Source organism: Cyprinus carpio, chromosome A20 (genome assembly GCF_018340385.1).
Source record: "Cyprinus carpio isolate SPL01 chromosome A20, ASM1834038v1, whole genome shotgun sequence".
Taxonomy (NCBI): Eukaryota; Metazoa; Chordata; class Actinopteri; order Cypriniformes; family Cyprinidae; genus Cyprinus; species Cyprinus carpio.
The window spans coordinates 18,299,466-18,327,285 of record NC_056591.1 but is presented as its reverse complement, the minus strand read 5'-3'; the positions used below and the strand labels follow the sequence as shown (position 1 = coordinate 18,327,285).

Below are 27,820 nucleotides of genomic sequence, written 5' to 3'. Positions count from 1 at the left end.
TGAAGTATATATTGATGTGGAAAAAATAAATGTTAAGTAGTTTAACATAAGGCAGCAACATAAAATGTGAAAAAAGAAGGGGTATAAATACTTTCGCAAGGCGCTTTACATCTTCACTCTCCTCCCAATACTTCTTTCTCTTATTATGCCTTCTCAGTTCCTCCCAGTATCCATGCAAGTCTTCGTGCTATGAAAGTGCAGGTGGGACATGCCATAGACCTGCCTTGTGTCGCACAGGGAGTCCCAGAACCCTCTGTGTCCTGGCTGAAGGATGGCTCCACTCTACTTGATGGGTCTCAGTACAAGATCTCAGGTGAAGCTCTGACTCTGAATCAGGTGGGACTTATGGATGAGGGCGTCTATACCTGTGTGGCCTCAAACATCGCTGGACAAGATGAAGCCACTATTCAGCTCCATGTGCAAGGTCAGATGGATATTGGCATTTACAATTGTGATTACAGCCATTCCGACTTTAAATGAACTACAAATCCCGTGTATTGCCTCTATCCTTCCCCAGTCCCTCCTGTGGTGGAGGTTTCTGAGCCCCCTTTCAACAGCCCCTTACAGGAGAGAGTGGCTAACCAGCAGATCACCTTCCCCTGTCCTGCCAAAGGTGAACCTGCACCTGAATCATAAGAATTCACCATTTTTACATCAAGGTCACCAGTAACAGTGTAAATCTGTGTTACTAGAACTGTACTAACTAAAAGTGACACCAAATCAATATGAAATGTATATATTTGCTCAGAAATGACTCCTTAAGTGTGTTTAGGAAAAAAAGAAATTCTAAAGATTATTAGATTATTCTTCTAAAACACTGGTTAAATATAATAACTAACGAATTCCATGCAATAATTGTCATTTATATACAGCATTATATAGTAGGTATTTATCTACATAAACCATTTGAAAATGTTTTTTAAAGAAAATAACACTTTTATTCAACAGGGATACATTAAATTTAGCTAAAATTATGGTTAAGACTTTTACAAAAGATTTCTATTCCAAATAAATACTGTTTTTATAACCTTATTTTAGTTCTATTTATTTTTTTATTGATCAAAATTTTGAATTACTTCATTCAAATAATTTGAAGTGATTCATGGATATGAATTAAACAAATAAACAACACTGTCGTACTAATAAGCTGCAAAAAAAAGAAGGAAAGAAACTGGTATATTTTTGACATTTTGAGGAAGAGTAATGGTTAAAATTGCATTTAAATTATTATGATATTTACAGTGTTGCTTAATTCAATATCACAAATATATTGTGAATATTTCATATATTTATTAATTGTTACTGTTGCAGGCACTCCTGAGCCAGTAATAAAGTGGTTTAGGAATGGTCAGGAGTTGACAGGCAATGAGCCAGGTGTGTCTATCTTGGAGGATGGCACACTTCTCATCCTGGCCTCAGTGTCCCCTCTGGATAATGGGGAGTACACTTGCATGGCTGTCAATGATGCTGGTACAACAGAGAAGAAATACCAACTTAAGGTCAATGGTTAGTGCATCATTTTAAAACATTGGTCACAATTTATTCTAAGGTCCAATTCTCACTGTTAACTGACTATTAACTATGACTTTTGTCTCAATAAACTCAAAAATAAATAATGAGTTTTAGAAATGTTAAAAATATTGATTTTGATCACTTTTCATGTCTGAGTTTAGAGCATCCAACAAGTAATACTGTTGACCATTACAACTCCATTTTATCATCTACCTTGGATATCCTTGCTCCTATAAAGGAACATGTTGTCTCATTCACGAAATCATCCCCTTGATATACAAATGAGCTTAGGGCACTATAGGTTAAAAATAGGCAACTTGAGCAGCAATACAAAAAAATCTGGCTTAACTGTCTGTAAGCTCATGAATGATGTACATTTAATTTATTACAGAGAAGCCCTTAAGGTGGCAAGAGCTGAATAATATTCACACATTGTAAGTGATGGTGCTGCAAATCCAAACAAGATTTTTAAGACTGTTTAAAAAATTCTAAAACAAAATAAGTCACCCACATTCTCTTCTGTTCAGCAATGTAAAAAAATTCTTAATTTTTCCCTTTAAATAAATTTCAAACCATCCAAAATTCACCATTGATCACCCCCCAAAACTTTTCTTCCTGAGGTTCTTCCACCTAGTATGCCTGTGACTTTGTTTTCTTGTTTTGCAACAGTTACCATTGATTACCTCTCAAAACTTGTGTTGACAATTAACTCAAACACTTGTATTCTTGACCCTGTCCCAAATGCTGTTCTTAAGGGGTGTCTGTTGACAGTCAATCCCCTTATTAAATATCGTGAACACCTCTCTGCAATGTGTTGTTATGGCACTACTGCATTCTCATTTGTCACTCAACAAGCTTTTAGAACCTTTCCAATCTTGGTTTAGATCAGGACATAGAACTAAAACCGGTTTGAGTCATGAATGACCTCAGCTGACTCTAGTGCCTCAACCATTTTGGTTTTGTTAGATCTGACAGCAGCATTTGACACAGGGTGTCACTCTATATTACTTAATATATTTAAGAGTTGGCTAGGTATTTCTGCCACTGTTCTTGAATGGTTCAGAGCCTACCTTACAAATAGATCCCAGTCTGTTGTTCTGGGAAACAACACATCTGACATCAGCCAGGTCCAATATGGTGTTCCTCAGTGGTCTGTTTTGGGTCCTAAACTTTTTGGTATATTTCCTCTGGGGGAAATCATTAGGAAACACGGTCTTGGGTGTCATTTCTATGCTGATGATACCCAAATTTACTTCAGCTCAAAGTCTGATGTTACAGTCAGTTCCACAGTCCTTTCTGAATGTTTGCAGGACATAAAATTATGTATGAATCACAACTTTTTAAAATTTAATATCTCTAAGACTGATTTTCTTTTTATTGGCACACCAGCAGCCATCTAAAAATGTAGGAACTTTAATTTGACACTGGACAACAGCTCTGTACGGTCGTCTTTACAAATTTGTAACCTTGGCGTGATATTTAATGTTCACTTGACACTGGAGGCACACATTAAGATTGTTACAAAATTGGCATTTCATCATCTAAGAAATATTGCTAGGATTAGTCCTCTCCTCTGATTCTTGAGAATTGGTCCCTAATCTAAAGTGTTACCAAAACATTTCTTAAATTACTGTAATTCACTTTACATCAGTCTACTTGCAAAATCTATAAAACGGTTGCAATACATTCAGAATTCAGCAGCACATTAGTGGTGTCCTTTGTAATTTGCACTGGCTTCCAGTCCAGTCACGTATTGAGTTTTAAAAACACTTATTTTTACCTTATAAAACTGTACATTCAATGATCCAAAAAGTTTCCAAAACATTTCTTAAATTTCTGAAAATTTCTCCACTCTGCTCTGCTGATTCTTGAGAATTGGTCCCTAATCTAAAGTGTTACCAAAACATTTCTTAAGATTGTTTCTCTTTCAGCACATTTCTTAACCTTTCTCTTCTCTGCTTGCTCCTTCGCCTTTATCCAGTCCCACCTGATTTTCGAGACAATGGCCTGCTGTCCAATGTCTCTGTAATGATGAATCAACCAACCAACCTGGTGTGTGATGTCACGGGCACACCTGTACCTGTCATCACCTGGTACAAAGATGGAGTTGAGGTCAGTGCAGTGATATGCAGTGCAGTGCAGTGATCTTGTTCTGTGAAGTCAATGCATGTTTAGGGAAAGAAGCTTTTTTAGGGGGAAAAAAAGGAAATATTTGCTTCTGAAGCTACTTTTCTCCTGACATAACCAAGAACTATAGTTCTTACTGTAAACCTAACCAAGACTATAATTAAAAAAAAATAATAATAAAATAATAATATGATATAATAATAAAATTGTGTAATAAATGTATATTGTTGCCTAATACGTTCCAATCCAATCACTTCCCCCTGGATAAAATCAAGTCCAGTCCTACATTATTTCCCACTAAATATTCTGTTTGGAATTATGTCACATTATGGAAGTTAAGCACATTGTGTATGACAATTCACATTGTTAAATGTGCAAATTAAATTTGAATAAACCAGTTCAAATAAGCCTAATGAGAAATAAAAGTGGCATTTCCTTCAATGAGGCTACTCACAAATGAGTTCCCTTGGATCACTGGGTTTGAGCTCCAAGAACAGGTCATAAAAAACCCCAGTGCTTCTTATAAATGTGCATTTATGAGAATCAATTCCAGAATGAAGTCAACAATTAGGAAATCTCTAATAACACTGCAGGGAGAGCAGAGGCTGCTGATTCAGATTAATGTTGGAATAGCAGATATTTCTAGGATTTTTCTTTTCCCACAGATAAACATGATCATAGCCTTTTACTATTGATTGATGTTTGAAATGATTTATTCTGATCAGTATTTTTAAAAGAGGTTGATAGGTACAGGTAAAATTAATTTGCAGTATAAAAGGAGCTATGTTAATATATGTTAATTTTTTTGTATATAATTTGTCAAATTTTGTATCATTTAACCAGGTGGTTCCTAGCATCGACGTACAGATTCTTCAGAAGGGCAAAACTCTTAAGCTGCTTAAAGCAGCTGTTGCAAATGCTGGACGCTACACCTGCAAGGCCATCAACATTGCTGGAAGCACAGAGAGAAACTTTTACTTGGATGTATTGGGTATGTTGAAATTGTTTTTGTTTTATTTAAAGTTATTCTGTAATAATATGCATTTATTTAGTGTTATATTGTTATGGATATTGTCTTTTTACAAGCTGGCATTACATCTTATATGGTTTGCCTCCGCATAGTTCCTCCTACGATCATCGGGACAGTTGGGTCACATGACCTCTCTGCCGTGCTTAATCAGGAGATCATTCTGGAATGCAGGGTCAAAGGTGATCCCTTTCCCACAATTCAGTGGTACAAAGACAGGAAGTAAGTTACTCCACAAAGCTTTGTAAAAACGTTTTTATACATCTGATCAGGAAAAAAACAATGTGGTGAATTCACTATAAAGTTGCTCCTCTTTTGCATTTTATTCACTATTCACTCAAAACCCAGTCTAACCAGGCACTAAATGCACTGAATTAGCACTGCTCTGTGAGTTTGTTGTCTATGTTTCATGTGCAAAAAATCTTTACTTAATCTTTAAGCAAATTAGGCTTGTCATAGTTTCACAACACTCCTGCCCGACACAATTAATGTTGTGCTTTTACCACTTATGGAAAGCAGGTTAATACGTTTTGGCGTCCTCCACAACCCAGCACAGGTTTGGGAATTGTTGCCATAGCAAATTGCATTCTCCGCTAGATGTTTGCATCATTACCTGATTTGCTTAATTCCTTTTGTTAATCAGGTGCTAAATCAACACAGTGCATGCAAATAAATACTTTCAGGGAGCATAATTCATTTTCAGTCCTGATTCTTATAATTTGAAAAAATACTAAGAGAATTGGCGTTATCTGTCCCTTTCACTCTTTGTTTTAGGCCTGTGTTTTTGGGTGACCCCAATACTGAAGTTTTAAACAGAGGACAGCAGTTGAAGATAAAGAGTGCAAGCTTAGGTGATCAGGCACGATACCAGTGTAGTGCCATCAATGCAGCAGGAAAGCAGTCCAAGGATTTTAACCTCAGTATCTTTGGTAATTTTATTCATACATAATGTCTTACTATGGGTTTTATGACAACAGAATAAAAAATTCTAAATGCTACATTTCTTTTCTTTCCATTCTACCCACTCAGTACCACCCAGTATTAAGGGAGGAAACATGACTACTGAGTTGACAGTTCTGCTTGGTAATATGGTGACTCTGGAGTGTGAGGTTCGGGGTGTGCCATTCCCTGCCATCACATGGTACAAGAACGGAGAGGTCATTCTGTCCAGCAGACAGGCCCAGTATGTGGACCGAGGGCAGTTCCTCAAGATCTCAAGTGCTCAAGTGTCAGATGCTGGACAGTACACCTGTAAAGTCACCAGTGTGGCGGGCACCGCTGAGAAAGTTTATGAGCTGGATGTCTATGGTGAGGTCTCTCACAATAAAAAAAAAAAATACTAAAGCACTGTTTAGCATTTTGTTTTTTTATTTGTTATTAAAAAAATATATTTTACAAGCAACGAATAAATAGTAATCAAAACTGTTATACCATTTAATACTACCTGTTAAATGTTTGGGGTAAACTTTTCAAAAGGGTAAAAAGTTTAATTTCCGAGCCTGTAAATTTCTCTAATCAATGTACATTTTTAGTTATATTATATCTGCCTAGAAATAGTAACACTTGTTCACGTGTGCTCTTCCTTTTTCTCTGTCATTCAGTCCCTCCCTCCATCACTGCTGGTTCTGATGGTCCCACAGACATGAAAGTTTTGCTCAGTAAATCTCTGATTTTGGAGTGTGAGGCTGAAGGTCACCCTCCTCCCTCACTGACCTGGCTGAAGGATGGGTCACCGGTGGCTACAAGAGAGAACCTGCGTGTTCTGGAGCAGGGCCGCAAACTTGAAATCCTCAGTGCGCTTCCATCTGATGCTGGTCGATATGTATGCGTGGCTACCAGCATTGCTGGAGAGAGGGAGATCAAATATGACGTCAGTGTCTTAGGTATATGCAGACACATTTACATTTTTGTAGCGATCTATTAAAAGTCAAGAGAAGTCAACATAAGGTACTTTTAAATCTCCAGGCATCTCATCCTTCACTATCCACACGAATCTTGTGTTTTTGTGTGCATGAGCCAGACAGATCTTGTCTCGACCTGCACATTGATTTTCTGACCATCTGGACACAATTACGGTCCTAATACATGCATCCAACAGACCACCGCAATCACTCAATGCAAGTTTGTGTTGCATCATTGGAATGTGATTGCAGGAAATCAACAGCAAAATGTTTTATTAGCCTATAAACTGGTTAACAACAAATGAAGGAAATGTATAAAAGATTCAGTGAGATTAATGAACAATGGTAGTGTCCGATGATGTGACCCAAGCATGTGGCATTTATTAACTCTCTGTGTGTTTTCATTATGTGAGTTTGTTGCACATTATTTCAAAGACATGCATTGATTCGTGCATTGTTTGGTTTACGATTCCGGAGATGCTGTAGCGACTGACCATAATATTTGTTTGTGTGTATTCAGTTCCCCCCATTGTGGATGGGGCAAGTGAAACCACAGATGCCACAGTCATCCTCAACAATATCCTAGAGCTTGAGTGTTACGTTACTGGCACACCTACGCCAACCATCACGTGAGTACACATGCACTTAAATTCACACATAAGCAGAATTTAAAAAAGTTGCTCATCTGCATCTATGTCCCTCTGAAGGTGGCTGAAGGATGGCGTGGCAGTGAGGCAAGGTGAAGGGGTGCAGATCATGTCAAACGGCCGTCGATTGGTCATCTCACGTGCTCAGGTGTCTGATACAGCGCTTTTTCACTGTGTAGCGACTAACGAGGCTGGAGAACAAGAGAGGGAGTTTAAAGTATCTGTACATGGTAATGATCATTTTATATTTTAATTAAAAAAAATGTATTGCTAGTGTGTTTGATGTTTGGTTTATCTGCTCACAGAGGGTGTCAAAGGTGACTTTTTTTAAAGTTCATCATTAAGTTTTTTTTAAGTTACAGACACATTTCAGGTACAGTACTTTTATGGTAAAATTTCATTATTTCTTTAATATTTTTCTGTCAGTCCCCCCAACTATCCGTTCTACGGGTCCAGCTGAGAGGTCTGTGGTCCTCCACACATCAGTCAGCCTTCAGTGTGTGGTCAGTGGAATTCCACCTCCCAGCATCACATGGCTCAAAGATGGCCGTCCTGTGGACACCACACAAGAAATTCTGAAGGTCAGACTTTAAAGCATGACAGAAGCCTTCTAAAGTGTTTGAGAAGGTTTCCATAACCACATATACCATCTGCTCTCTCTTTATCTCTCTGTATGGCATGTAGTTGGAATCTGCAGGCAGGATTTTGCACATAAAGAAGGCCAGACTGGAGGATGCAGGGAAATATACGTGTGTGGCAACTAATGCAGCAGGCGAAGCACAACAGCACATTCGCCTCAATGTGCATGGTAGGAAATATACTTTAAAAAACAAGATGGTATAGACATATTAACTTCATAGTTGAAGTTTGTTGTGTATACTTCAGAAAACCTGTCAAAATCAAAAGCAAAAAAGAATTTATATTTTGCATAATGCCAATTTTTAGAGCCATTAATTTTTTTTATTTTTTATTTTTTAATTTGATTATTTGCATGACAATTAAACACAATTGGACACATTTACTCATCATCTTTTCACAATAATGTGAAAAACATCTAATTATTTTAAACATTTAAATAATTTTAGTTTCATTGAATTATAATAGTATAATTTAGGGATGCACAATATTATTGTAATGTAATCGGAATCAGCCGATAAATGTAAATATCGGCATCGGCCCGATATGCCTTGCCGGTAGGACAATTACCTCACATGTGCTCAGGGTGTGCTAGCGATAAGATCACATCAGCAATGTGGTTATTCTTGAATCAAAACTTTTTCCTGAGTGATGATTAGATTCACTGTTTTGGATTGCCGCTTTTAATCTGAGACTGCAAGTACAGAATGACTCGTCCTTTGTGTATAGAGTCAGCAATCTCTAGCATGTGCAGTAGCAGCAGCGGCAGCCTCCACCGGGTCCTAATGCCCATCCAGTAAGGAGTTTCATTTACTTAGGGGGCGCTGTTGGCCTAATTGTAATAAAATTAAATACACAAATAACATTAAAATTGTGTTTGTGATTATATAAAACTATGGAATGATATTCTGGACTATATTCAAACGGAACTGCAAATTGTATTTGCAGTTGCGTTTTCAATTTGTGGATGAATACATTGAGATATAATCTAAATGCAATTGCAAATCGCGCATTTGTTTTTCCATTTTCTTTTCCGTGTATGTGTATAGTTCCATGTATAGTTGATTTATAGTTATTTTCAAAGCTTTCAATGTGCTCTCAATATTAAAAAAACTTCATTGTTGTTAATTTAACTCTAACAAGTAAGTTTTTGTTAAAAACTAACCCAAATTAAAAATTATTTGTTTATAATCTCTGCACAGGAGGGACTTGGTGTTGTTTCCAAACAAAAGGAAATATATTCTTATCAGCATTGGCTATTGGCCAGAATGAGCTGAAAAATATTGGATATCGGCAAAAACCCTATATCGTGCATCCCTAGTATTATTGCAAGTTTATGTTATGTTGCTATATGGTAATTTATGCTGATATAACAAAAAAAGACTATTACAGTGATGAGAGTTTTTTTTTATATTATTATTAATGTATTTTATTTATTTTTATTTATTAATCTATGCTTTTCATTTATATATTGTCAAAATTGACCTACAGGTGCATCTCAATAAATTAGAATGTCGTGGAAAATTTCATTTATTTCAGTAATTCAACTCAAATTGTGAAACTTGTGTATTAAATAAATTCAATGCACACAGACTGAAGTAGTTTAAGGCTTTGGTTCTTTTAACTGTGATGATTTTGGCTCACATTTAAAAAAAAAACACCAATTCACATCTCAACACTTCATAAGACCAATAAAAAAAATAAAAATAAAGTTTTTTAGTGAATTTTTGGGCTTCTGGAAAGTATGTTCATTTACTGTACATGTACTCAATACTTGGTAGGGGCTCCTTTTGCTTTAATTACTGCCTCAATTCGGCCTGGCATGGAGGTGATCAGTTTGTGGCACTGCTGAGGTGGTATGGAAGCCCAGGTTTCTTTGACAGTGGCCTTCAGCTCATCTGCATTTTTTGGTCTTGTTTCTCATTTTCCTCTTGACAATACCCCATGGATTCTCAATGGGGTTCAGGTCTGCTGAGTTTGCTGGCCAGTCAAGCACTCCAACACCATGGTCATTTAACCAACTTTTGGTGCTTTTGGCAGTGTGGACAGGTGCCAAATCCTGCTGGAAATTGAAATCAGCATCTTCAAACAGCTGATCAGCAGAAGGAAGCATGAAGTGCTCCAAAATTTCTTGGTAAAGGGTGCAGTGACTTTGGTTTTCAGAAAACACAATGGACCAACACCACCAGATGACATTGCACCCCAAATCATCACAGACTGTGGAAACTTAACACTGGACTTCAAGAAACTTGGCCTATGAGCTTCTCCACCCTTCCTCCAGACTCTATGACCTTGGTTTCCAAATGAAATACAAAACTTGCTCTCATCTGAAAAGAGGACTTTTGGGACCACTGGGCAACAGTCCAGTTCTTTCTTCTCCTTAGCCCAGGTAAGATGCCTCTGATGCTGTCTGTGTTTCAGGAGTGGCTTAACAAGAGGAATACGACAACAACTGTAGCCAAATTCCTTGACACGTCTGTGTGTGGTACTCTTGATGCCTTGACCCCAGCCTCAGTCCATTCCTTGTGAAGTTCACTCAAATTCTTGAATCAATTTTGCTTGACAATCCTCATAAGGCTGCGGTTCTCTCGGTTGGTTGTGCATCTTTTTCTTCCACACTTTTTCCTTCCACTCAACTTTCTGTTAACATGCTTGGATACAGCACTCTGTGAACAGCCAGCTTCTTTGGCAATGAATGTTTGTGGCTTACCCTCCTTGTGAAGGGTGTCAATGATTGTCTTCTGGACAACTGTCAGATCAGCAGTCTTCCCCATGATTGTGTAGCCTAGTGAACCAAACTGAGAGACCATTTGAAGGCTCAGGAAAACTTTGCAGGTGTTTTGAGTTGATTAGCTGATTGGCATGTCACCTTATTCTAATTTGTTGAGATGGTGAATTGGTGGGTTTTTGTTAAATGTGAGCCTAAATCATCACAATTAAAAGAACCAAAAGACTTAAACTACTTCAGTCTGTGTGCATTGAATTTATTTAATACAAAATTTTCACAATTTGAGTTGAATTACTGAAATAAATGAACTTTTCCACGACATTCTAATTTATTGAGATACACCTATAAATATGCTTAACATGAATTTCATTAAATAAGTATGTACATGTATTTTATAGAACCTCCCAGCATCCAGTATGCTGGAGAGACACTCAATGAGACTATCCTTGTTGGCTTCCAAATTCAACTTAAGTGTAAGGCAACAGGAAGTCCTTTGCCAGGTGAGTCATACAACATTTCCTCTATTTTTAGGGCAATGTTAAATTCGAACTGGCTAGTGATAGTTTACAAAAGTACAAGTGGTGTAGTTTCTTCTCTCATGCCTTTTCTTCTGCAGCTGTGACGTGGTATAAAGACGGTCGTCCATTGACAAGCGCTGCAGGAGTTAACATTCTGAGCAGAGGTCAAGTGCTAGAGATTGACCGTGCGCAGGTGTCAGATGCTGGCCTCTACAAATGTGTGGCCATCAATGTGGCTGGCAGCGCTGAGCTCACATACAGTCTGCAGGTGTATGGTGAGTGTGTTTTTCTTCACTAAACAGTCAAAAGTGGCTATGTGAAAAAAACTTATTTTTTTGGTTTTGATTATTTAACTATCTTTGTCTTTCTCCATTAGTTCCTCCGTCTGTTTCTAGTAAAGGAGGAATGATAACAGTGGTGGTGAATGACCCAGTCAGGTTAGAGTGTGAAGCCTCAGGAGTTCCTGTGCCCAGTCTTACTTGGCTCAAAGAAGGCAGCCCTGTCTCCAGCTTTTCAGATGGCATCCAGGTCTGTATGTGTGGGAATTTGGATGCTGTCATGCATATATAGCCATATATATTCACACTTAACTCTCCTTAAAAGTTTTGAACAGGCTATATCAGTTTTCAATTTCCTCTTTTACTAGGTATTGTCAGGTGGCAGGGTGTTATCGTTCGTTAGTGCACAGGTCAGTGACACAGGTCTTTACACTTGTGTTGCTGTGAATGCAGGTGGAGAACAGCACAGAGAATATGACTTACGTGTGTACGGTGAGCTCAGAAGACACACACACTCTAAACCTGATTAAATTTTGATTCTTTTGAAATTCTTCTGAAATTTTTATCCAAGAATCCTGAAAAAAATGTATCATGGTTTTCACAAAAATAATAAGCAGCACAACTATTTTCAACATTGATAATAGAAAGAAATGCATCTTGAGCACCAAATCAGCATATTAGAATGATTTTTGAAGGATCAAGTGACACTGAAGACTCAGTGAAAATTCAGATTTGCCATCACAGGAATAAATTACGATTTCAAGTGTATTAAAATAGAAAACAGTTATTTTAAATTGTAATGTTATTTCACAGCATTAATGTTTTAGCTATATTTTAAAATGCAGTCTGGATGAGCATAAGAGACTTCTTTCAAAAACATTTAAAAAAAATCTTACAGACCCCAAACTTTTAAACGTAAATGTTTATTTGTGTGTTTCTGTGTCCTTCAGTGCCACCCAACATCATGGGTGAGGAGGTGAACCAAACAGTTCTGATGGGTCAGTCAGTTCAGCTGCATTGTCAGAGTGATGCCATCCCTCCACCTGCATTGAGCTGGAGGAAAGACGGTCGATCGCTCTATAGAAAACCAGGTCTGAGCCTGTCAGAGGACAGCAGCTTATTGAAGGTACAGTACATCCATGAGCCTGTACGAGCTTCCTATAAGTTTTGACCTGGGCCAATAAGCAACTACCTCTCAACCACCCAGACTGCCCTAGCAGGCCGTTAGCAACACCCTAGCAACCACCCAGTAAATCATAGGAACTACATAACTACACCTTGTCAATTAGCTGTAACACCCCAGCAAAACATTTTGGGTGTAAAAATCTTGTTTAAATGGTTTGAATTTGTCCTATTTGTAGGTTAAAATGAGTTTCTTCACCCTGTGCTACAATAGCAAGTGAAAGGCATCTTGGATTGTTGTCCTTCTAGTTTAAGAACCCTAAGATATTGATTTGATAATTGTTTTGTGTTTGCAGATAAACAGTGCTCAGGTCCAGGACACAGGCAGGTACACGTGTGAGGCAACCAATGTGGCAGGAAAAACTGAGAAGCACTATAACCTAAATGTGTGGGGTGAGTGATATAAAAAATATAATTGAAAATATACTTGTCAAATTATAATTTAAACTGTTTTTCTTTCTCCCTCTGTTATTTGTCCCCCCCCCAGTTCCTCCCAGTATCCGTGGATCTGATGAGGTGTCTCCTCTGACTGTGATTGAGGGCGGCCTCATCACGCTTGTGTGTGAGTCCAGTGGGATCCCTCCTCCCAGTCTCACCTGGAAGAAAGATGGTGAGACTTAACATCATCACCATCCTCCTCATCACTATCCTCATTATATTTATTGTCATTTTCAACCTCATACTCATATAATTAATCAAATAATTAGTGATCCTTAAGGTTTTTGAACAAACACCTAACCCTATGTTTTTTCAATATTTTATGTGTCTCAGGCTCAGAGCTAAAGGGAGACTCTCGTGTGCGTGTTCTCTCTGGTGGGCGTCAGCTGCAGATTTCCAGGGCTGAGAAGGCAGATGCTTCCTCTTACACCTGTCTGGCCTCCAGTACAGCTGGCAGTGCGATGAAAGAATACAGTCTGCAAGTTTACGGTACAACTTCTCTTTAATGATTCATTACAGGCACTAACACTCAAACTAGGACTTGACAATAAATAGATATTGTTACGGAAAAGTAAATCCACAAAATCAATATTAAACTATTGAGTAATTTTAGATATACGTAATCTAAATATTCTGCATGTGTCTGTGTGATTTAGGGGCACAGTTTCATCTTCTGCACATACTTAAGCACTCATAAAGCTTGTGAGGTTTTCAGCTTCTGCTGTCTCACCATATAAAAGACACTCCGCATAAACTTCACAAGCATTTTACATTTTCATTTGATAAAAGATATCACTAAATGCACCGAAACTCAAAGGTCTCCACAACAGACCACCAAAATATAAGTTGAAACCTAAAATTTAAAGATATTGAAAAAATTACATAAATATATTACTATCTTGTAAAATGTACTTCTCAAATGTAATAATAATACCAATTATACGATTTCTTAAACAGTGCATCTCCCTTCCTTTACTCTAAACAGTTCGTCCCTTCATCAGCTCCTCAGCTCAGGATCAGGAGACAGTGACGCGAGGTGGAGATATCACTCTGCAGTGTGAGGCAGATGGCATCCCCAGACCTGCCATTTCATGGATGAAAGACGGTAGACCCCTGAGCACCAGCCGCAAAGCTCAAATACTTAACGAGGGCAGACTTTTACGCATCCAGGATGCTCAAGTGGCCGACACTGGACGATACACCTGTATCGCTGTCAATGTGGCAGGACAGGCTGACAGAAAATATGATCTCAATGTTCATGGTGAGAAAAAAGTCAGTTTATGTCTTTATGTGTAGTTTTTCTGAACTACCAGTATCATCAAATGCAACTGCATAGTAGGTTATCCATAAAAATTCTCCGTAATTTCCACCGGTATTCCAAACTTTTCAGTGATTTGTGATTATTATTTTTTTATTTAAATTATTTTATTAATTATTAATTAATTTTAATATATTTTTTCCTGTTACATTAATTTTTTTGTAACTATTCGTAATACTAGGAAAATTCACTCTTCTGATCACTATTTATCTAATGCTATTTATTCCGTATGTATAGTTAGTATACATAATTTTTTTATGTCATTCACATATATTCATATTTGATGTGTATCATCTCTTCAGTTCCTCCCACCATCATCGGACAGATGCAGGTGCCTGAGAATGTGAGTGTTGTTGTGAAGAACCCAGTTGTTCTCTCCTGCGAAGCTTCTGGAATGCCACTACCATCCATCACCTGGCTCAAAGACGGCCAGCCAATCAGCGTGTCTAGCTCTGTTCGGGTCATCTCAGGTGTCTACTTCTTCTTCAGTTAATGCATTTGTCTTGATCCAAAATGTCTACACCACTAGGTCTAGGTATAGAGCCCAGTACCAGTTAAAGAATTTGGTTAACCAGGTGTAAAAAGTGGGTGCAACAAGATAGCTTCAGTAAGCAGCCAAATGTCACAGATCAGTGCCTAACTAAAAAGAAAACATCTAGACAGATGTTCCTGTATTTGAACATGCAAAGACTCTCCATTAACAGCTTTCGGTGTAAATAGAGACTGATCCACAAGTATGAGGTACACCCATCACTGTAACTGCTGAAAATGAACCACACTGTAAATGAATCGGTGCTGAGCTATTCTCAGACTGTCCATATGCATGCCAGACAAGACATGACACTGGACAGAAAACAGGAACAGAATATGAAGGATAGGCACATTATTCGTCACATATCCACTAAGGATTAGACGTGTTGCTAGCCTTATTGCCTGTATAGGAAAGTTCGTCCACAGATACTGTATATCATTTCTATCTGACCACAAACTCCTTGCCTCATTATAAGAGAAAGGGACACCAGGGAACGAAAGAGGGGTATGTATTTGTTCAGGTGATCAGCTTAGCTCTTTCCAAGGGAGTGATAATTATTCTTTAAAAGAGTGAAAATAGGACTTTTTACTTGTGTTGATGGGTTAAGCTCTGTTTGAACAGCTGTTCAACCTGAGCTCTCTTGTTTCATAGCAAACAATAGGGACATTTGTGAAGCCTGTTTTTTTCTGAGACAAAGTGAAACTCTGAGCTTGCTCATTTATTCGTTTTGCAGATGCATCTCCTCTGAGTAAATCTCACACTCTTGATTTATATCTGATTAAGTAATTCCCTAAGAGAATTGTGCATCCTTTTAACTCAGTGTGCAGAAATCTTTCATCATTTAGCCACCTGTGAGTCTGATATATGTCTGTAATCGTCTCAGGTGGACGAGGCCTGCGTTTGATGCATGCAGCAATTGAGGATGCTGGGAGATACACCTGTATTGTGTCCAATTCTGCAGGAGAGGAGAGAAAGAACTTTGACCTAAACATCCTGGGTAACGCAGAACTATACATGGGACAGTTTTGAAAATTGAGTTGTTTTGTGTTCATTAATGAACCCAGCTTTTATGAATTTTGGAGCCTAAACACAATTGCCATAAATAAAAAGCTAAAGTTAGGATATATATGAACTACACCATGGCTTGAAATCATTCAGGAATTAAATACCACTGTGTTGATCAAAGAGCAAAAACATTAAAATTTAGAATAGTGTGACAATTAATATTATCTTAAATCTCACTAGACTTTGAAAATTTATTTTTATCTTTATTCTGTCAACCTCAGTGCCACCCAGCATTTTAAAAGAAGGCATAGTGGAGGATGTGAAAGTGAAGGAGAGACAGAGCATCATTTTGGCCTGTGAGGTTATTGGTAAGTGGCACAAACCACAAGACTACCTTGCTTATCTAGATTTTGTGTTGATCTCTTTCCTCTTGTTAACCAATTTTTTGGGTGGTCTAGGTAATCCAGTGCCAGAGATCACATGGTTGAAGGACGGGCAACCACTGCCTAGTGACTCAAGGCTGCAGGTGATGTCAAATGGGCGTTTCCTGCAGATTAGTGGATCACAGGTGGCCGACACAGGCAGGTATAGCTGCCTGGCCTCTAACAGCGCTGGAGACAGGAGCAGACACTTCAACCTCAATGTGTTAGGTATGTTTGGGCAGGAGGAAAGAAAATGTCTTTTTGTAGTCTTGTGTAAACTTAGTTATGATTCTGTCCCCAGTTTCTCCCACCATTGCTGGTTCTGGTCCAGAAGGTTCAGCTGAGGAGGTTACTGTGACACTAAATAGTCCTACCTCTCTTGTTTGCGAAGCCCAGTCGTACCCCCCTGCCATCATCACCTGGCTCAAAGATGGCACACCCTTTGAATCCAGCCGCAACGTTAGGGTACTTCCAGGTCAGATCTTAACCCTTAACTTGGACTTTGGTATAAAATAATGGGTTTTAAGCAAGATTTAATAGTGATTAAGTGACCATATGTTTATTTTGGGGTTTACTATTATATGCTTTTTCATCCCATTGCTGCTTCATATTTCTTATTTCTTTATAATTAATATAAATAATTAATCAATTTAAAGCTTACTAATGTATATTGTGACAGGTGGTCGCACGTTACAGATCTTGAATGCTAAGGAAGAGGATGCTGGGAGATACACATGTGTTGCAACTAATGAGGCTGGAGAGACACTCAAGAACTATGAGGTCAAAGTTTTTGGTGCGTGTAAAAACTGATCTACATTGCCACCTTTTGGCATAGAGGAATATAACACTTCTTTGTGTCAGTTATCTGTAACCTTATGATGTATGTTCCTTTCTTGCAGTCCCTCCAGTTATCAATAAAAATGACATCCCAGGAGAGAGTCTGTCTCCTAAAGAGGTGAAAATAAAAGTTAACAATAGCCTTACACTGGAGTGTGAAGCTCAGGCTATTCCAACACCTACACTGGTGTGGTACAAGGATGGCCAGGTGAAAAACACATATAGTATATAAAAAAACTATTAAACTGTTTTTAACTCTTATTGGAATATTGGTTTTCACTCTCTCTCTCTCTCTCTCTCTCTCTCTCTCTCTCTCTCTCTCTCTCTCTCTCATCTCTCTCTCTCTCTCTCTCTCTCTCTCTCTCTCTCTCTCTCTCTCTCTCTCTCTCTCTCTCTCTCTCTCTCTCTCTCTCTCTCTCTCTCTCTCTCTCTCTCTCTCTCTCTCTCTCTCTCTCTCTCTCTCTCTCTCTGCAGATCCTGAAATCAGACGGTCACCTCACTATCACAGCGACTGGTCGTATTGTTCAGATTAAACACACTCAGGTGTCCGATACAGGTCGTTACACCTGTGTAGCCACCAACATTGCTGGAGAGGATGAGAAGGACTTTGATGTAAATATACAAGGTGAACAGGGTTTTACAAGTTTAAAATGCAGAATTAAATAGTCTACATACACTACCAAGTATATTTATATGTACACCCTACGATTCAGAAGTTTGCGGTCAGTACAATTTTTTAATATACTTTTCTTTAGCATTGGCACATTAGATTAATTAAAAATAACAGAAAAGACATTTATAATGTTGTAAAAAAAATCTAATGTCCTGAAAAAAAAATGTATCACAGTTTCCACAAAAATCGTAAGCAGCACAACTGTGTTGAACGTTGATAATAATAAGAAATTATTATTTTTAGCACCAAATCAGCATATTAGAATGATTTCTGAAGAATCATGTGACACTGAAGACTGAAGTGATGGCTGCTGAAAATTTTGCTTTGCCATCTCAAGAATAAATTACATTTTAAAATATATTAAAAGTATATTATAAGTTATTTTAAATTGTAACAATATTACACAATATTACAGTTTTACTGTATTTTTGATCAAATAAACAGCCTTGGTTAGCATAAGATATCTTTTTAAAAGAACGTTGTGTGAATGCCTACAAAAAAAAAGTTTGTGAAACACCAACTTTAAGGAGCATGTCTCCCTCTAGTGGCTGCTTTATATATTATTGTCTGCATCTCATTTACAGCTTGTTGTAAACCTTTTATCTGTGGATTTTGTATGGTAATCTTCAGGCTTTATCCTTGTCAATAATAGTAAAATCCTGTCTGTGTTTTAGTTCCTCCTAGTTTCAGAGGCTTTGGAGTTTCTGACTCTGGTAATAATGGAGACATGAAGGATGTGATTCTTAATAATCCCATCTCCTTATACTGTGAGACCAATGCCGTCCCCCCTCCTGTACTCACCTGGTACAAAGATGGACGCCTGCTGACCTCTAATGATGAAGTACTCATCTTACCTGGTGAGTGGCTAAACAGCAACATTTTCATTATGAAGCATGGTAAAATAATTTGTTAAATATATTGATGCTTTGATACTATGTTGTGTATGAGTGTATAAGAATTTAATGTTTTGTGTCTTTATTTCTTACTCAGGCGGACGAGTCCTCCAGATCCCTCGAGCCCAAGCAGAGGATTCTGGAATATACACTTGTGTGGCTGTAAATGAGGCTGGAGAAGACTCAATCCAATATGATGTTAGAGTGTTGTGTGAGTCCAACCTGAGTATTAACCTTTCTTTCTTAAATGCTAAACATTACAACAGCAACAACTGAAACTATTGTGTATGTTTACATATGTGTGTCTTTTTTGTCTGTGCGCTTGGATTTTGATAGTACCGCCCTCGATTCGTGGAGCTGATGGTGACCTGCCTGATGAGATCACAGTGCTGGTTAACAAGACCACATTACTGGAGTGTCAGGTGGATGGGAGTCCCACTCCTAAAATCAGCTGGATCAAAGACAGTCAACCCCTTACCCCAGACAACACACACAGACTTCTGTCCAATGGCAGGACACTGCAGGTCAATGCAACAGTTTTTTTAAATAATGTATCTATTATATTATTATATACTTTTTACACAAACACACACACATACACATGTTTTTGCAATTAATATGTTTTGTGTGTATGTGTGTGTGTTGCAGATTTTGAATGCACAGGTGACAGATACAGGACGTTATGTGTGTATGGCTCAGAACTTAGCAGGAACAGCAGAGAAGTCCTTCAACCTCCATGTGCATGGTGAGTCTATCTTTGAATAAAACCTATGTCATGGCTCTGTTCAGTGATGCAGGTCAAATTGACCCCTTTTCCTAACAGTTTACCTCTGAGGTTTTGTTACTTTTTAATTCACATTTAGATTTATTCATTTCACAGACGCTTTTGTCCAAAACAACTTACATTTTATTTAAGGTGTACATTTTCATCTATGAAGACCTTTTCAACTAATAATTGGTGACATTATGTTCGTTTGTGTTTGTTGTCAGTTTCTCCCTCCATTGTGGGCGTCAGAGAGGAGAATGTGACAGTGGTGATGAATAACTTCATATCTCTAAACTGTGAGGCCACTGGATTCCCGCCTCCCACCCTCAGTTGGTTCAAAGACAGGAAACCTGTACAGGCCAGCTCCAATGCACTCATAATGCCTGGTACACGTGAACACAAATATGCTTAATGACACATGATAGAGGGACTACATAGTGTAGCCTGAATACATATTACACATAAACTGCCTTTCCTCTACTCCACCTCTTACTGTTATTCTTTGTCTCTAGGTGGTCGTACTCTCCAGATCTTGAAAGCAAAGATGTCTGAAGGTGGGAAATACAGCTGTGTGGCCATCAACCAAGCTGGAGAAGCCCAAAAACTTATTTATCTTACAGTATATGGTTAGTGTGTGTGTATGTGTGCAGTGTTTGTGTTAATACTTGCTTGGTATAAACCTGGAGTAAAAAATATCTCTGCAAATATATTCAAAAAAAATTTAATATTTTAACATTTCTCAGATATCACTGGTTTAAATTACTGGTGTCTGATTTCCCAGTTCCCCCTAGTATCAGACACAGCAGTGGGGATCTTCCAGTGGTGTTAAACGTCCAGGTGGGCAAATCAGTTACTCTGGAGTGTGAATCTAATGCAGTGCCTCCTCCCATCATTACCTGGTACAAGAATGGACGTCCCATCACTGAGACTGCCAACCTGCGAATACTGGCTGATGGTCAAATGCTGGAACTGAGAGAAACAGAGGTGTGTATGAGAAAAATAGCAGGTGTTAGCTTTGAATGGGGTTAAGTGAAGTGGATGTTTAACTTTGGCTTGGCAATAAAACAGAGACTTAGAGCCAGTTAGCAACCACTTAGAAACCACCTAAAACACCAACTGCAACTGCCTTAGCTTTAGCTTGGCGGTGAGTTTTAAACTGTATGTGCAAGCACCATTTACATTTACTTCAAAAAAAAAAAAAAAAAAAAAAAAAATTTGTTTCAAGAATTATATATGCCTCTTTCTCTCTGTCAGGTGTCGGATACAGGCCAATATGTCTGTAAGGCCACAAATGTTGCAGGTCAAGTGGACAAGAATTTCCATCTCAGCATCCATGGTGAGAAACAAAACATTTATATTATAAATATATAAGTACTGCATATATTAATAAATATATTTTGTAACAATATAAAAGTATTTACTTTTATGTTTGTTATTTTAATGCATAAAGTAACATAATAAAAGAAAAAAAAATCTTACTGACCCCAAACTTTTGTCATTATGATTTTGTTTAGCCTACTACCGTTTATGTTAAGTCTCTCTGTGATCTTTGTGCAGTTCCCCCACGGCTGGATGGCCCAGCAGTGGAACGTGTGGTGGAAACCATCAGTAATCCCATCACTTTCGCCTGTGATGCTACAGGGATCCCTCCACCCTCGCTCACCTGGTTGAAGAATGGCAGAGTGATTGGTGAGATAGACACTCTACAGATTTCTTAACCTTTACTTTTCTTTTAAAATCAACTTATGCTTGTTTTTATTGCCTTTCTAGAGAATTCAGAGTCTCTGGAGATGCATATCCTGTCCGGGGGCAGTAAGCTACAGATTGCCCGCTCACAGTTATCTGACAGTGGCACTTACACCTGTGTGGCTTCCAATGTGGAGGGCAAGGCCCACAAAAACTACCATCTTACAATACAAGGTACAAGAAAGCATTATTTAGTTTTATTTATTTATTTATTTATTTTGCTAGACCAAATTACCATCTGTATTGTGTGTTATTCAGTCCCACCGAACATCAAAGGATCTGATTTACCTAGTGAGATGAGTGTTCTGCTGAATGATAGCATCCAGCTGGTTTGCCGTGCTGAAGGAAATCCAACCCCTGAGATCCAGTGGCTGAAGGATGGAAAGACACTTAGCAGAACTGCCCAAAAGAACATTGAGTGAGAGCAAATTTTTGTGTCATTATGCTATTAAATTATCCAGTGTGTTCTCTTCATACTCCTTTTTTTTTAAGTATTTTGCTGTAATGAGACAATACAAGTCATAAGCCCATCCTAAGTCCATATTTTTTACAGAATCAGCCCTGATGGTAGTACACTGACTGTAACAGCCGTCCACACATCCGACAGTGGAAAATACACATGTGTGGCCACCAATCAGGCTGGAGAGGAAGACCGAATATTTAACCTAAATGTCTATGGTGAGTTGTGTCTTTACAAGACTCGTCACTATTGAGAGCAAGAGGTGGAACAACATTTTTCACTGCACAACAATAGTCTTTTCCCAGACATTTGAAAGCTATATGTCTTGTTCCCAGTTCCTCCTCTGATCCAGGGGAACGGGCCTGCTGCCAAGGAACTGACCGCGGTGCTGGACAGCTCAATAAATATTGAGTGTGTAGCTAGTGGTTCTCCGCCTCCACAGCTCAACTGGCTGAAGAACGGTCTGCCACTTCCAGTTTCGTCTCAGATTCGACTGCTGTCTGCGGGCCAAGTCCTCCGGTAAGAGATCTAACAGATTTTAAACATGATAATCCCAGGGCGGGAAATTAAATGTTTTCCCCTCAGCCACACTTTGCTTAAATTTCTTATATTTAAGATGAAGGCTTACATTTTACAAGCCATTTTTATTTAAAACATGTAAAGTAAATGGGAAATTTATTCTATTTTTGTATTATTTATATAGTATGTTATTTATTAATTGTTTTAATTAACCTTTATTTTTATATTTTCAGTTCTCATTTGAATTTTAGTTAAAGTTTTAGTAATTTTGTTATGTGCTTTTTAGTATTTTTAAAAAAATATTCCTGTTTAGCTTTATGTTTATTTATTGTATTTGTTTTAGTTATTTTAGTACTTTAACTGAAATATAGTTATTTCAGTTAGTTGCCAAGGCAACATTTCTGTTTTTATTCATTTGTTTATTTCATCTTTATTTTAGTTAACTAACATTACTTGTAATAGCTTTTGTTACAGTAACACTGAATTGCACACTTTAACAAAGTACAAAAACTTCATCTGGTTGCAAAAAAGATTCAATTCTGTAATTTTTTATTTATTTATTGAGTACATAGTCCAGCTGTAGTCCACTACAATGGTTGGTGGATAAGGTACTTATCAAAGAAGTACCCACATTTCTCTGGTGGCTGGTGTTAATATCCCACCCTGAATAGAGCTGATGATTCATAATACTAAATGCTTGTCATCTGATTGTAATTTTCGGTGTTAGAATTGCTCGTGCACAGGTTTCAGATGGAGGTAGCTATACTTGTGTGGCCTCCAACAGAGCTGGAGTGGACAACAGACACTACAATTTACAGGTGTATGGTGAGTTAACCTGTCTATATTTCCAAAGATCATATTTAGATGCATTTACAGTGATAACCTTCATTTTAATAACAAAATCTCAATTTTTTTTCTGTTATGAAGTACTGCATTCATTAATTGAGAATTAATTAATTAAGAATTTCATTTCTTGTGCCATTTTTCTCAGTTCCTCCCAGTTTGGATGGGTCAGGCAGTACAGAAGAAGTAACAGTTGTGAGGGGAAACACAGCCTCATTCATCTGCATTGCCAATGGGACTCCCAGTCCAACCATTACTTGGCTGAGAAATGGTGCAGCAATGCTGAAAGATGCTCACCTGTTGCTCCTCAACCAAAACAGCACCCTGCAGATTTCCCATGCAAGAGTCAATCACACAGGACACTACACCTGTACTGCACATAATCAGGCTGGAGACTCAAGCCGACAATTCAGCCTCAAAGTACTGGGTGAGAGAATGTGCAACAAAACAAAATGACTAGATTAACTCCTTCTGTTACAGACTCATTGACATCTATCCCTGTCTCTCAGACCCTCCACAGATCAATAGCTCTGGTGTGCCTGCTGAGGTCTCAGTGGTTGTGAATCATATCCTGGAGCTGGTTTGTAAGGCTGACGGCATACCTTTACCCACACTGACCTGGCTGAAGGATGGGCGGCCACTGCCTCAGACAGATAGTATTCGGCTCCTCAGAGATGGAGAGGTGCTCAGAGTTGCTTCTGCTCAGGTAAGAACTAAAATGTGGTGTCAAAATGGGCAGCAGCATTCCTGTTCCTCTCTTATCTTAATTGTTGCTCAATGTGGCACATGTGTTACAAATTCCTAAATCACATTGTGCTTCTTGAACATGTTATTTCCCATGTTTATACCTTCTTCTGCTGACTTGCATGTAGATGGAGAACACTGGAAGATACACGTGTTTGGCCACCAGCCCTGCTGGAGATGATGATAAAGAGTTTCTTGTTAGAGTACATGGTTGGTCTTAAAAGCATTTAAAATGATTTCCATTGTTTCAAACTAAAATGCCACCTCACATTATTTGCTTAACAACAACCTTTTCCAACAGTTCCACCTAACATTGCCGGTGACAGAGGTGTGCAAGATGTATCTGTCCTGCAAAACAGACAGGTGACCCTTGAATGTAAATCAGATGCAGTTCCACCTCCAACCCTCACCTGGCTTAAAGATGGAGCACCTATGAAGGTATCCAATTAAAACAACATTCAATATTAAAACCTGGCAAGAATTACAACACTTACCAAAACCCTGATGTGACAGATAAGGTGTCAAATGCAAATAGCAGAATTTAAAACACCTGTATGATAAATTGCCTATGTTCTTCATTTGTAGGTCAATTTAAATAAAATCATTTTTAGAGGTTTTCCTGTTTACAGCAGTATTGAAAGTGGTTAAGTTTCTTTTAATACTTTTTTGTATATATTTTCTGTAAGTGAACAAGTTTTAATATTAGGTAAATTCTACTCTTTTACTTTACTGTTTTAAAGTATTATACATACCTCTACCTTTCAAAAGTTTGGGGTTGATAAGATTTTTGGGTTTGATAAGATGTTTTTAAAAGAAGAACATTAATATTGTGAAATATTACAATTTAAACTGTATTTTTTTCCTGTGATGGCAAAGCTGAATATTTCAGCAGCCATTACTCCAGTTGCTCCAGATGTCACATGATTCTTCAGAAATCATTCTAATTACTTATAATTAGACTGTAATTCTTATTACAATCAATGTTGAAAACAGTTGTGCTGCTTAATATTTTGTGAAAGTGTGCATCATTTTCAGGATTTTTTGATGAATAGAAAGTTCAGAAATGTTTATCGAGCTAAATAGCTTTTTCAATGGTTTTTGTAGATGTCTCCACGGGTGCTAGTTTTGTCCAGTGGTCGTTACCTGCAGATCAACAATGCAGAGTTGGGAGATGGTGCCCAGTACACTTGCGTGGCCAGCAATGTTGCTGGAGAATCCAGACGCCACTTCAACCTTAGTGTCAATGGTGACCAGAAATTTCTACTTATAATGAGGCACCTGTGCCAGGAAAATACTGTGGGTTTATGTGTATGAACGTGTATATGTTAATATAAACATTCTCTCTGCAGTCTCTCCCACAATAAAGGACGGTCCTCAGTCTGTGTCAGTACATATCAATCAACCAGTGGTTCTGGAGTGTGTCGTGAATGGAGTACCCATTCCACGCATTACCTGGAGGAAGCATGGATCCGTCCTGGCAGGAAACAACCCCAGGTCAGCACTCAACAGCACAGATCATTTAAAGCATTTCACAGCTCTCAGTTTTGTTCATAGCAAATAACAAACATCCTATATGTTTAGGTACAGGTTTGGTGAGGATGGTTCACTTCACATCCTCTCAGCACAGGTGACCGATACGGGCCGCTACCTTTGCATAGCCACCAACCAGGCGGGAACAGAGCGTAAGAGAGTAGATCTGCAGGTGTATGGTGAGTCTTGAAATATATGCAGTGAACTTACTGAATCTTAATGTGTCTGAATACTGAAGCCATGACCTTGACATTGCTAGTGTCGTGGTCTATTGTTTGAGCTACTGTTTGCATCACTGTTTTAAATATCTCATTCATTAAATATCTTTGGAACTGTCCTGACATACTGTAAACACAAATGTTCTTTCTTACTCCAGTTCCACCCTCCATCACAGAGGGTCCCACTAACATCACTGTGACAGTGAATGTCCAGACCACACTATCCTGTGAGGCCACCGGCATCCCCAAACCCTCCGTTCGCTGGGCCAAAAACACTCAAGCCCTTAACACTGACCAGAACCAGAATATGTACAGGTTCAGCCAGGTTTCCTCCCTCTCCTCTTATCACCTCTCACTGTATTGCCAACCAAATGAGCATTACTTTTAGTTTGGGTCACAGTAGGACCCTTATGCTTAAAATTGCACAGTAAGACACTTGAGATTCACGATTGCATCCAATTAATCAGTTTGCAATCTGTCCACAGGCTGTTGTCATCAGGCTCTCTGGTTGTCATCGCACCCACAGTAGAGGACACAGCACTGTACGAGTGTGTTGTATCTAATGAGGCAGGCCAGGAGAGCCGAGCCATTCAGTTGACTGTACATGGTGAATCCCTGCTTCCACATATGACATCCATGGCATCGGTATGTGAATTTCAGGAGAACCTAACGTTTATTTCCCTCTACAGTTCCTCCTTCTATTGCTGATGAGGCCACAGAGCTGGTGGTGAGCAGACTGTCCCCGGTGGTCATCGGCTGCACTGCCTTCGGAGTGCCTCATCCTGTCTTATACTGGAGCAAAGATGGATTGAGACTAGATAAAGATGGAGAGGGCTATACAATACTGCCGTCAGGTGAGCTTTTTGTACTAACAGTGTAGTGAAAAAAATAACAATTGAAGTTTGAAGTTAATCTGGATGTTATGTTTCTGTTTCCTTGGTTTCTCTTAGGTCCTCTTGAGATCACAGCTGCAGATCTGGGTCACTCAGGCCGTTACTCTTGTGTGGCCAAGAATGCTGCAGGCACCGCCCACCGACACGTTCAGCTCACAGTGCATGGTATGAGATGTACAGAAACAATAAAACTTGCTTTTTAACAGTGCCACTTAAAGGGATAGTTCACCTTCAGTTGCTGGTCACCATTAACTACCATAGTATGGGGGAAAAAACACTATGCAAGTCAATAGAGACCAGCAATTTAGCAGCAGAAACCAGCAGTTTATTTTTTCTTACATTATTTGTGGCTAATAAAATCGCATATAAAACATTCCCATGTCCGTCTCCACATTTATTTCTCTCTTTACCATTGTACCATTTACCATCATTTGGACATTTTTGTGATTTAATAATTGTCTGTATTTATATTTTATAGAACCTCCAGTAATACAGTCACACCCCTCAACACTGGATGTGATTTTGAACAATCATGTGACCCTGCCCTGCAGAGCAACGGGCTCCCCTCGCCCAACTGTCACCTGGCAGAAAGAGGGCATCAACCAGAGGTTTACCAGAGGTGAGAACAAATGCTGCCTCAGTGGGGATAATTGGCAAGCTCTCCATCTCTTTACAGTAACATTAACTTGACTTAATAATTTATTTAAATAAATATTTAATGAATGTAAATAGTTATTCTGTATAATCTACTTAATTATATATTGTTATATGTGACCACAAAACCAGTCGTAAGTGTCAATTATCAAAATTGAGATGGACTGTATACATCATCTGTGAGCTGAATAAATAAGCTTTCCATTGATGTATGGTTTATTAGGATAGGACAATATTGGCCGAGATACACCTATTTAAAAATCTGGAATTTAAGGGGAACAAAAAATCTAAAAATTGAGAAAATTGCCTTTAAAATTGTCCAAATGAAGTTCTTAGCATTGCATATTTGTAATTAAAAATTTAGTTTTAATATATTTACGTTAGGAAATTTACAAAATATCTTCATGGAACATGATATTTCCTTAATATCCTAATGATTTTTGATATAAAAGAAAAATCTATAATTTTGACACATACAATGTATTTTTGGCTATTGCTACAAATATATCCCAGCGACTTAAAGCTGGTTTTGTTATCCAGGGTCACATATTGTATTACATACATTACATTCATAAGTCTGGGATAAGATTTGTTTGTAATGTTTTTAAAATAATTTTTTTGCTTACCAAGGCTGAATTTATTTGATCAAAATACATTTCTTTTTGAAATTTTAAAATGCAATTTATTCCTGTGATGAAAAAGCTGAATTTTCATCAGCTATTACTCCAGTATTTAGTGTCACATGATCCTTTAAAAAAAAAGATTTTTTTTTA

General features: G+C 38.2%; 1 protein-coding gene across 1 annotated transcript in view; it reads left to right on the top strand.

The window, feature by feature from the left end:
• LOC109047598 (hemicentin-1-like) overlaps positions 1 to 27,820 on the top strand; it is an 89,379-nt gene that overhangs the window by 48,185 nt on the left and 13,374 nt on the right. Inside the window, exons 24-79 of the mRNA XM_042777949.1 lie at positions 158 to 424; positions 518 to 613; positions 1,312 to 1,506; positions 3,494 to 3,624; positions 4,483 to 4,630; positions 4,762 to 4,888; positions 5,441 to 5,595; positions 5,696 to 5,974; positions 6,268 to 6,549; positions 7,088 to 7,196; positions 7,275 to 7,444; positions 7,641 to 7,795; positions 7,899 to 8,022; positions 10,977 to 11,078; positions 11,195 to 11,371; positions 11,473 to 11,624; positions 11,743 to 11,866; positions 12,325 to 12,500; positions 12,853 to 12,949; positions 13,044 to 13,166; positions 13,328 to 13,483; positions 13,980 to 14,255; positions 14,615 to 14,782; positions 15,728 to 15,841; positions 16,131 to 16,217; positions 16,308 to 16,499; positions 16,573 to 16,746; positions 16,951 to 17,064; positions 17,171 to 17,316; positions 17,583 to 17,733; positions 18,456 to 18,638; positions 18,772 to 18,885; positions 19,011 to 19,198; positions 19,323 to 19,419; positions 19,665 to 19,826; positions 19,953 to 20,066; positions 20,222 to 20,424; positions 20,695 to 20,776; positions 20,998 to 21,129; positions 21,211 to 21,360; positions 21,445 to 21,604; positions 21,740 to 21,864; positions 21,982 to 22,165; positions 22,893 to 22,990; positions 23,157 to 23,435; positions 23,518 to 23,714; positions 23,881 to 23,962; positions 24,054 to 24,190; positions 24,857 to 24,998; positions 25,102 to 25,246; positions 25,334 to 25,461; positions 25,659 to 25,815; positions 25,986 to 26,107; positions 26,190 to 26,354; positions 26,451 to 26,558; positions 26,872 to 27,012. Of these exons, the coding sequence (XP_042633883.1) occupies positions 158 to 424; positions 518 to 613; positions 1,312 to 1,506; positions 3,494 to 3,624; positions 4,483 to 4,630; positions 4,762 to 4,888; positions 5,441 to 5,595; positions 5,696 to 5,974; positions 6,268 to 6,549; positions 7,088 to 7,196; positions 7,275 to 7,444; positions 7,641 to 7,795; positions 7,899 to 8,022; positions 10,977 to 11,078; positions 11,195 to 11,371; positions 11,473 to 11,624; positions 11,743 to 11,866; positions 12,325 to 12,500; positions 12,853 to 12,949; positions 13,044 to 13,166; positions 13,328 to 13,483; positions 13,980 to 14,255; positions 14,615 to 14,782; positions 15,728 to 15,841; positions 16,131 to 16,217; positions 16,308 to 16,499; positions 16,573 to 16,746; positions 16,951 to 17,064; positions 17,171 to 17,316; positions 17,583 to 17,733; positions 18,456 to 18,638; positions 18,772 to 18,885; positions 19,011 to 19,198; positions 19,323 to 19,419; positions 19,665 to 19,826; positions 19,953 to 20,066; positions 20,222 to 20,424; positions 20,695 to 20,776; positions 20,998 to 21,129; positions 21,211 to 21,360; positions 21,445 to 21,604; positions 21,740 to 21,864; positions 21,982 to 22,165; positions 22,893 to 22,990; positions 23,157 to 23,435; positions 23,518 to 23,714; positions 23,881 to 23,962; positions 24,054 to 24,190; positions 24,857 to 24,998; positions 25,102 to 25,246; positions 25,334 to 25,461; positions 25,659 to 25,815; positions 25,986 to 26,107; positions 26,190 to 26,354; positions 26,451 to 26,558; positions 26,872 to 27,012 (8,562 nt within the window). The remainder of the gene's footprint in view (positions 1 to 157; positions 425 to 517; positions 614 to 1,311; positions 1,507 to 3,493; positions 3,625 to 4,482; positions 4,631 to 4,761; positions 4,889 to 5,440; positions 5,596 to 5,695; positions 5,975 to 6,267; positions 6,550 to 7,087; positions 7,197 to 7,274; positions 7,445 to 7,640; positions 7,796 to 7,898; positions 8,023 to 10,976; positions 11,079 to 11,194; positions 11,372 to 11,472; positions 11,625 to 11,742; positions 11,867 to 12,324; positions 12,501 to 12,852; positions 12,950 to 13,043; positions 13,167 to 13,327; positions 13,484 to 13,979; positions 14,256 to 14,614; positions 14,783 to 15,727; positions 15,842 to 16,130; positions 16,218 to 16,307; positions 16,500 to 16,572; positions 16,747 to 16,950; positions 17,065 to 17,170; positions 17,317 to 17,582; positions 17,734 to 18,455; positions 18,639 to 18,771; positions 18,886 to 19,010; positions 19,199 to 19,322; positions 19,420 to 19,664; positions 19,827 to 19,952; positions 20,067 to 20,221; positions 20,425 to 20,694; positions 20,777 to 20,997; positions 21,130 to 21,210; positions 21,361 to 21,444; positions 21,605 to 21,739; positions 21,865 to 21,981; positions 22,166 to 22,892; positions 22,991 to 23,156; positions 23,436 to 23,517; positions 23,715 to 23,880; positions 23,963 to 24,053; positions 24,191 to 24,856; positions 24,999 to 25,101; positions 25,247 to 25,333; positions 25,462 to 25,658; positions 25,816 to 25,985; positions 26,108 to 26,189; positions 26,355 to 26,450; positions 26,559 to 26,871; positions 27,013 to 27,820) is intronic.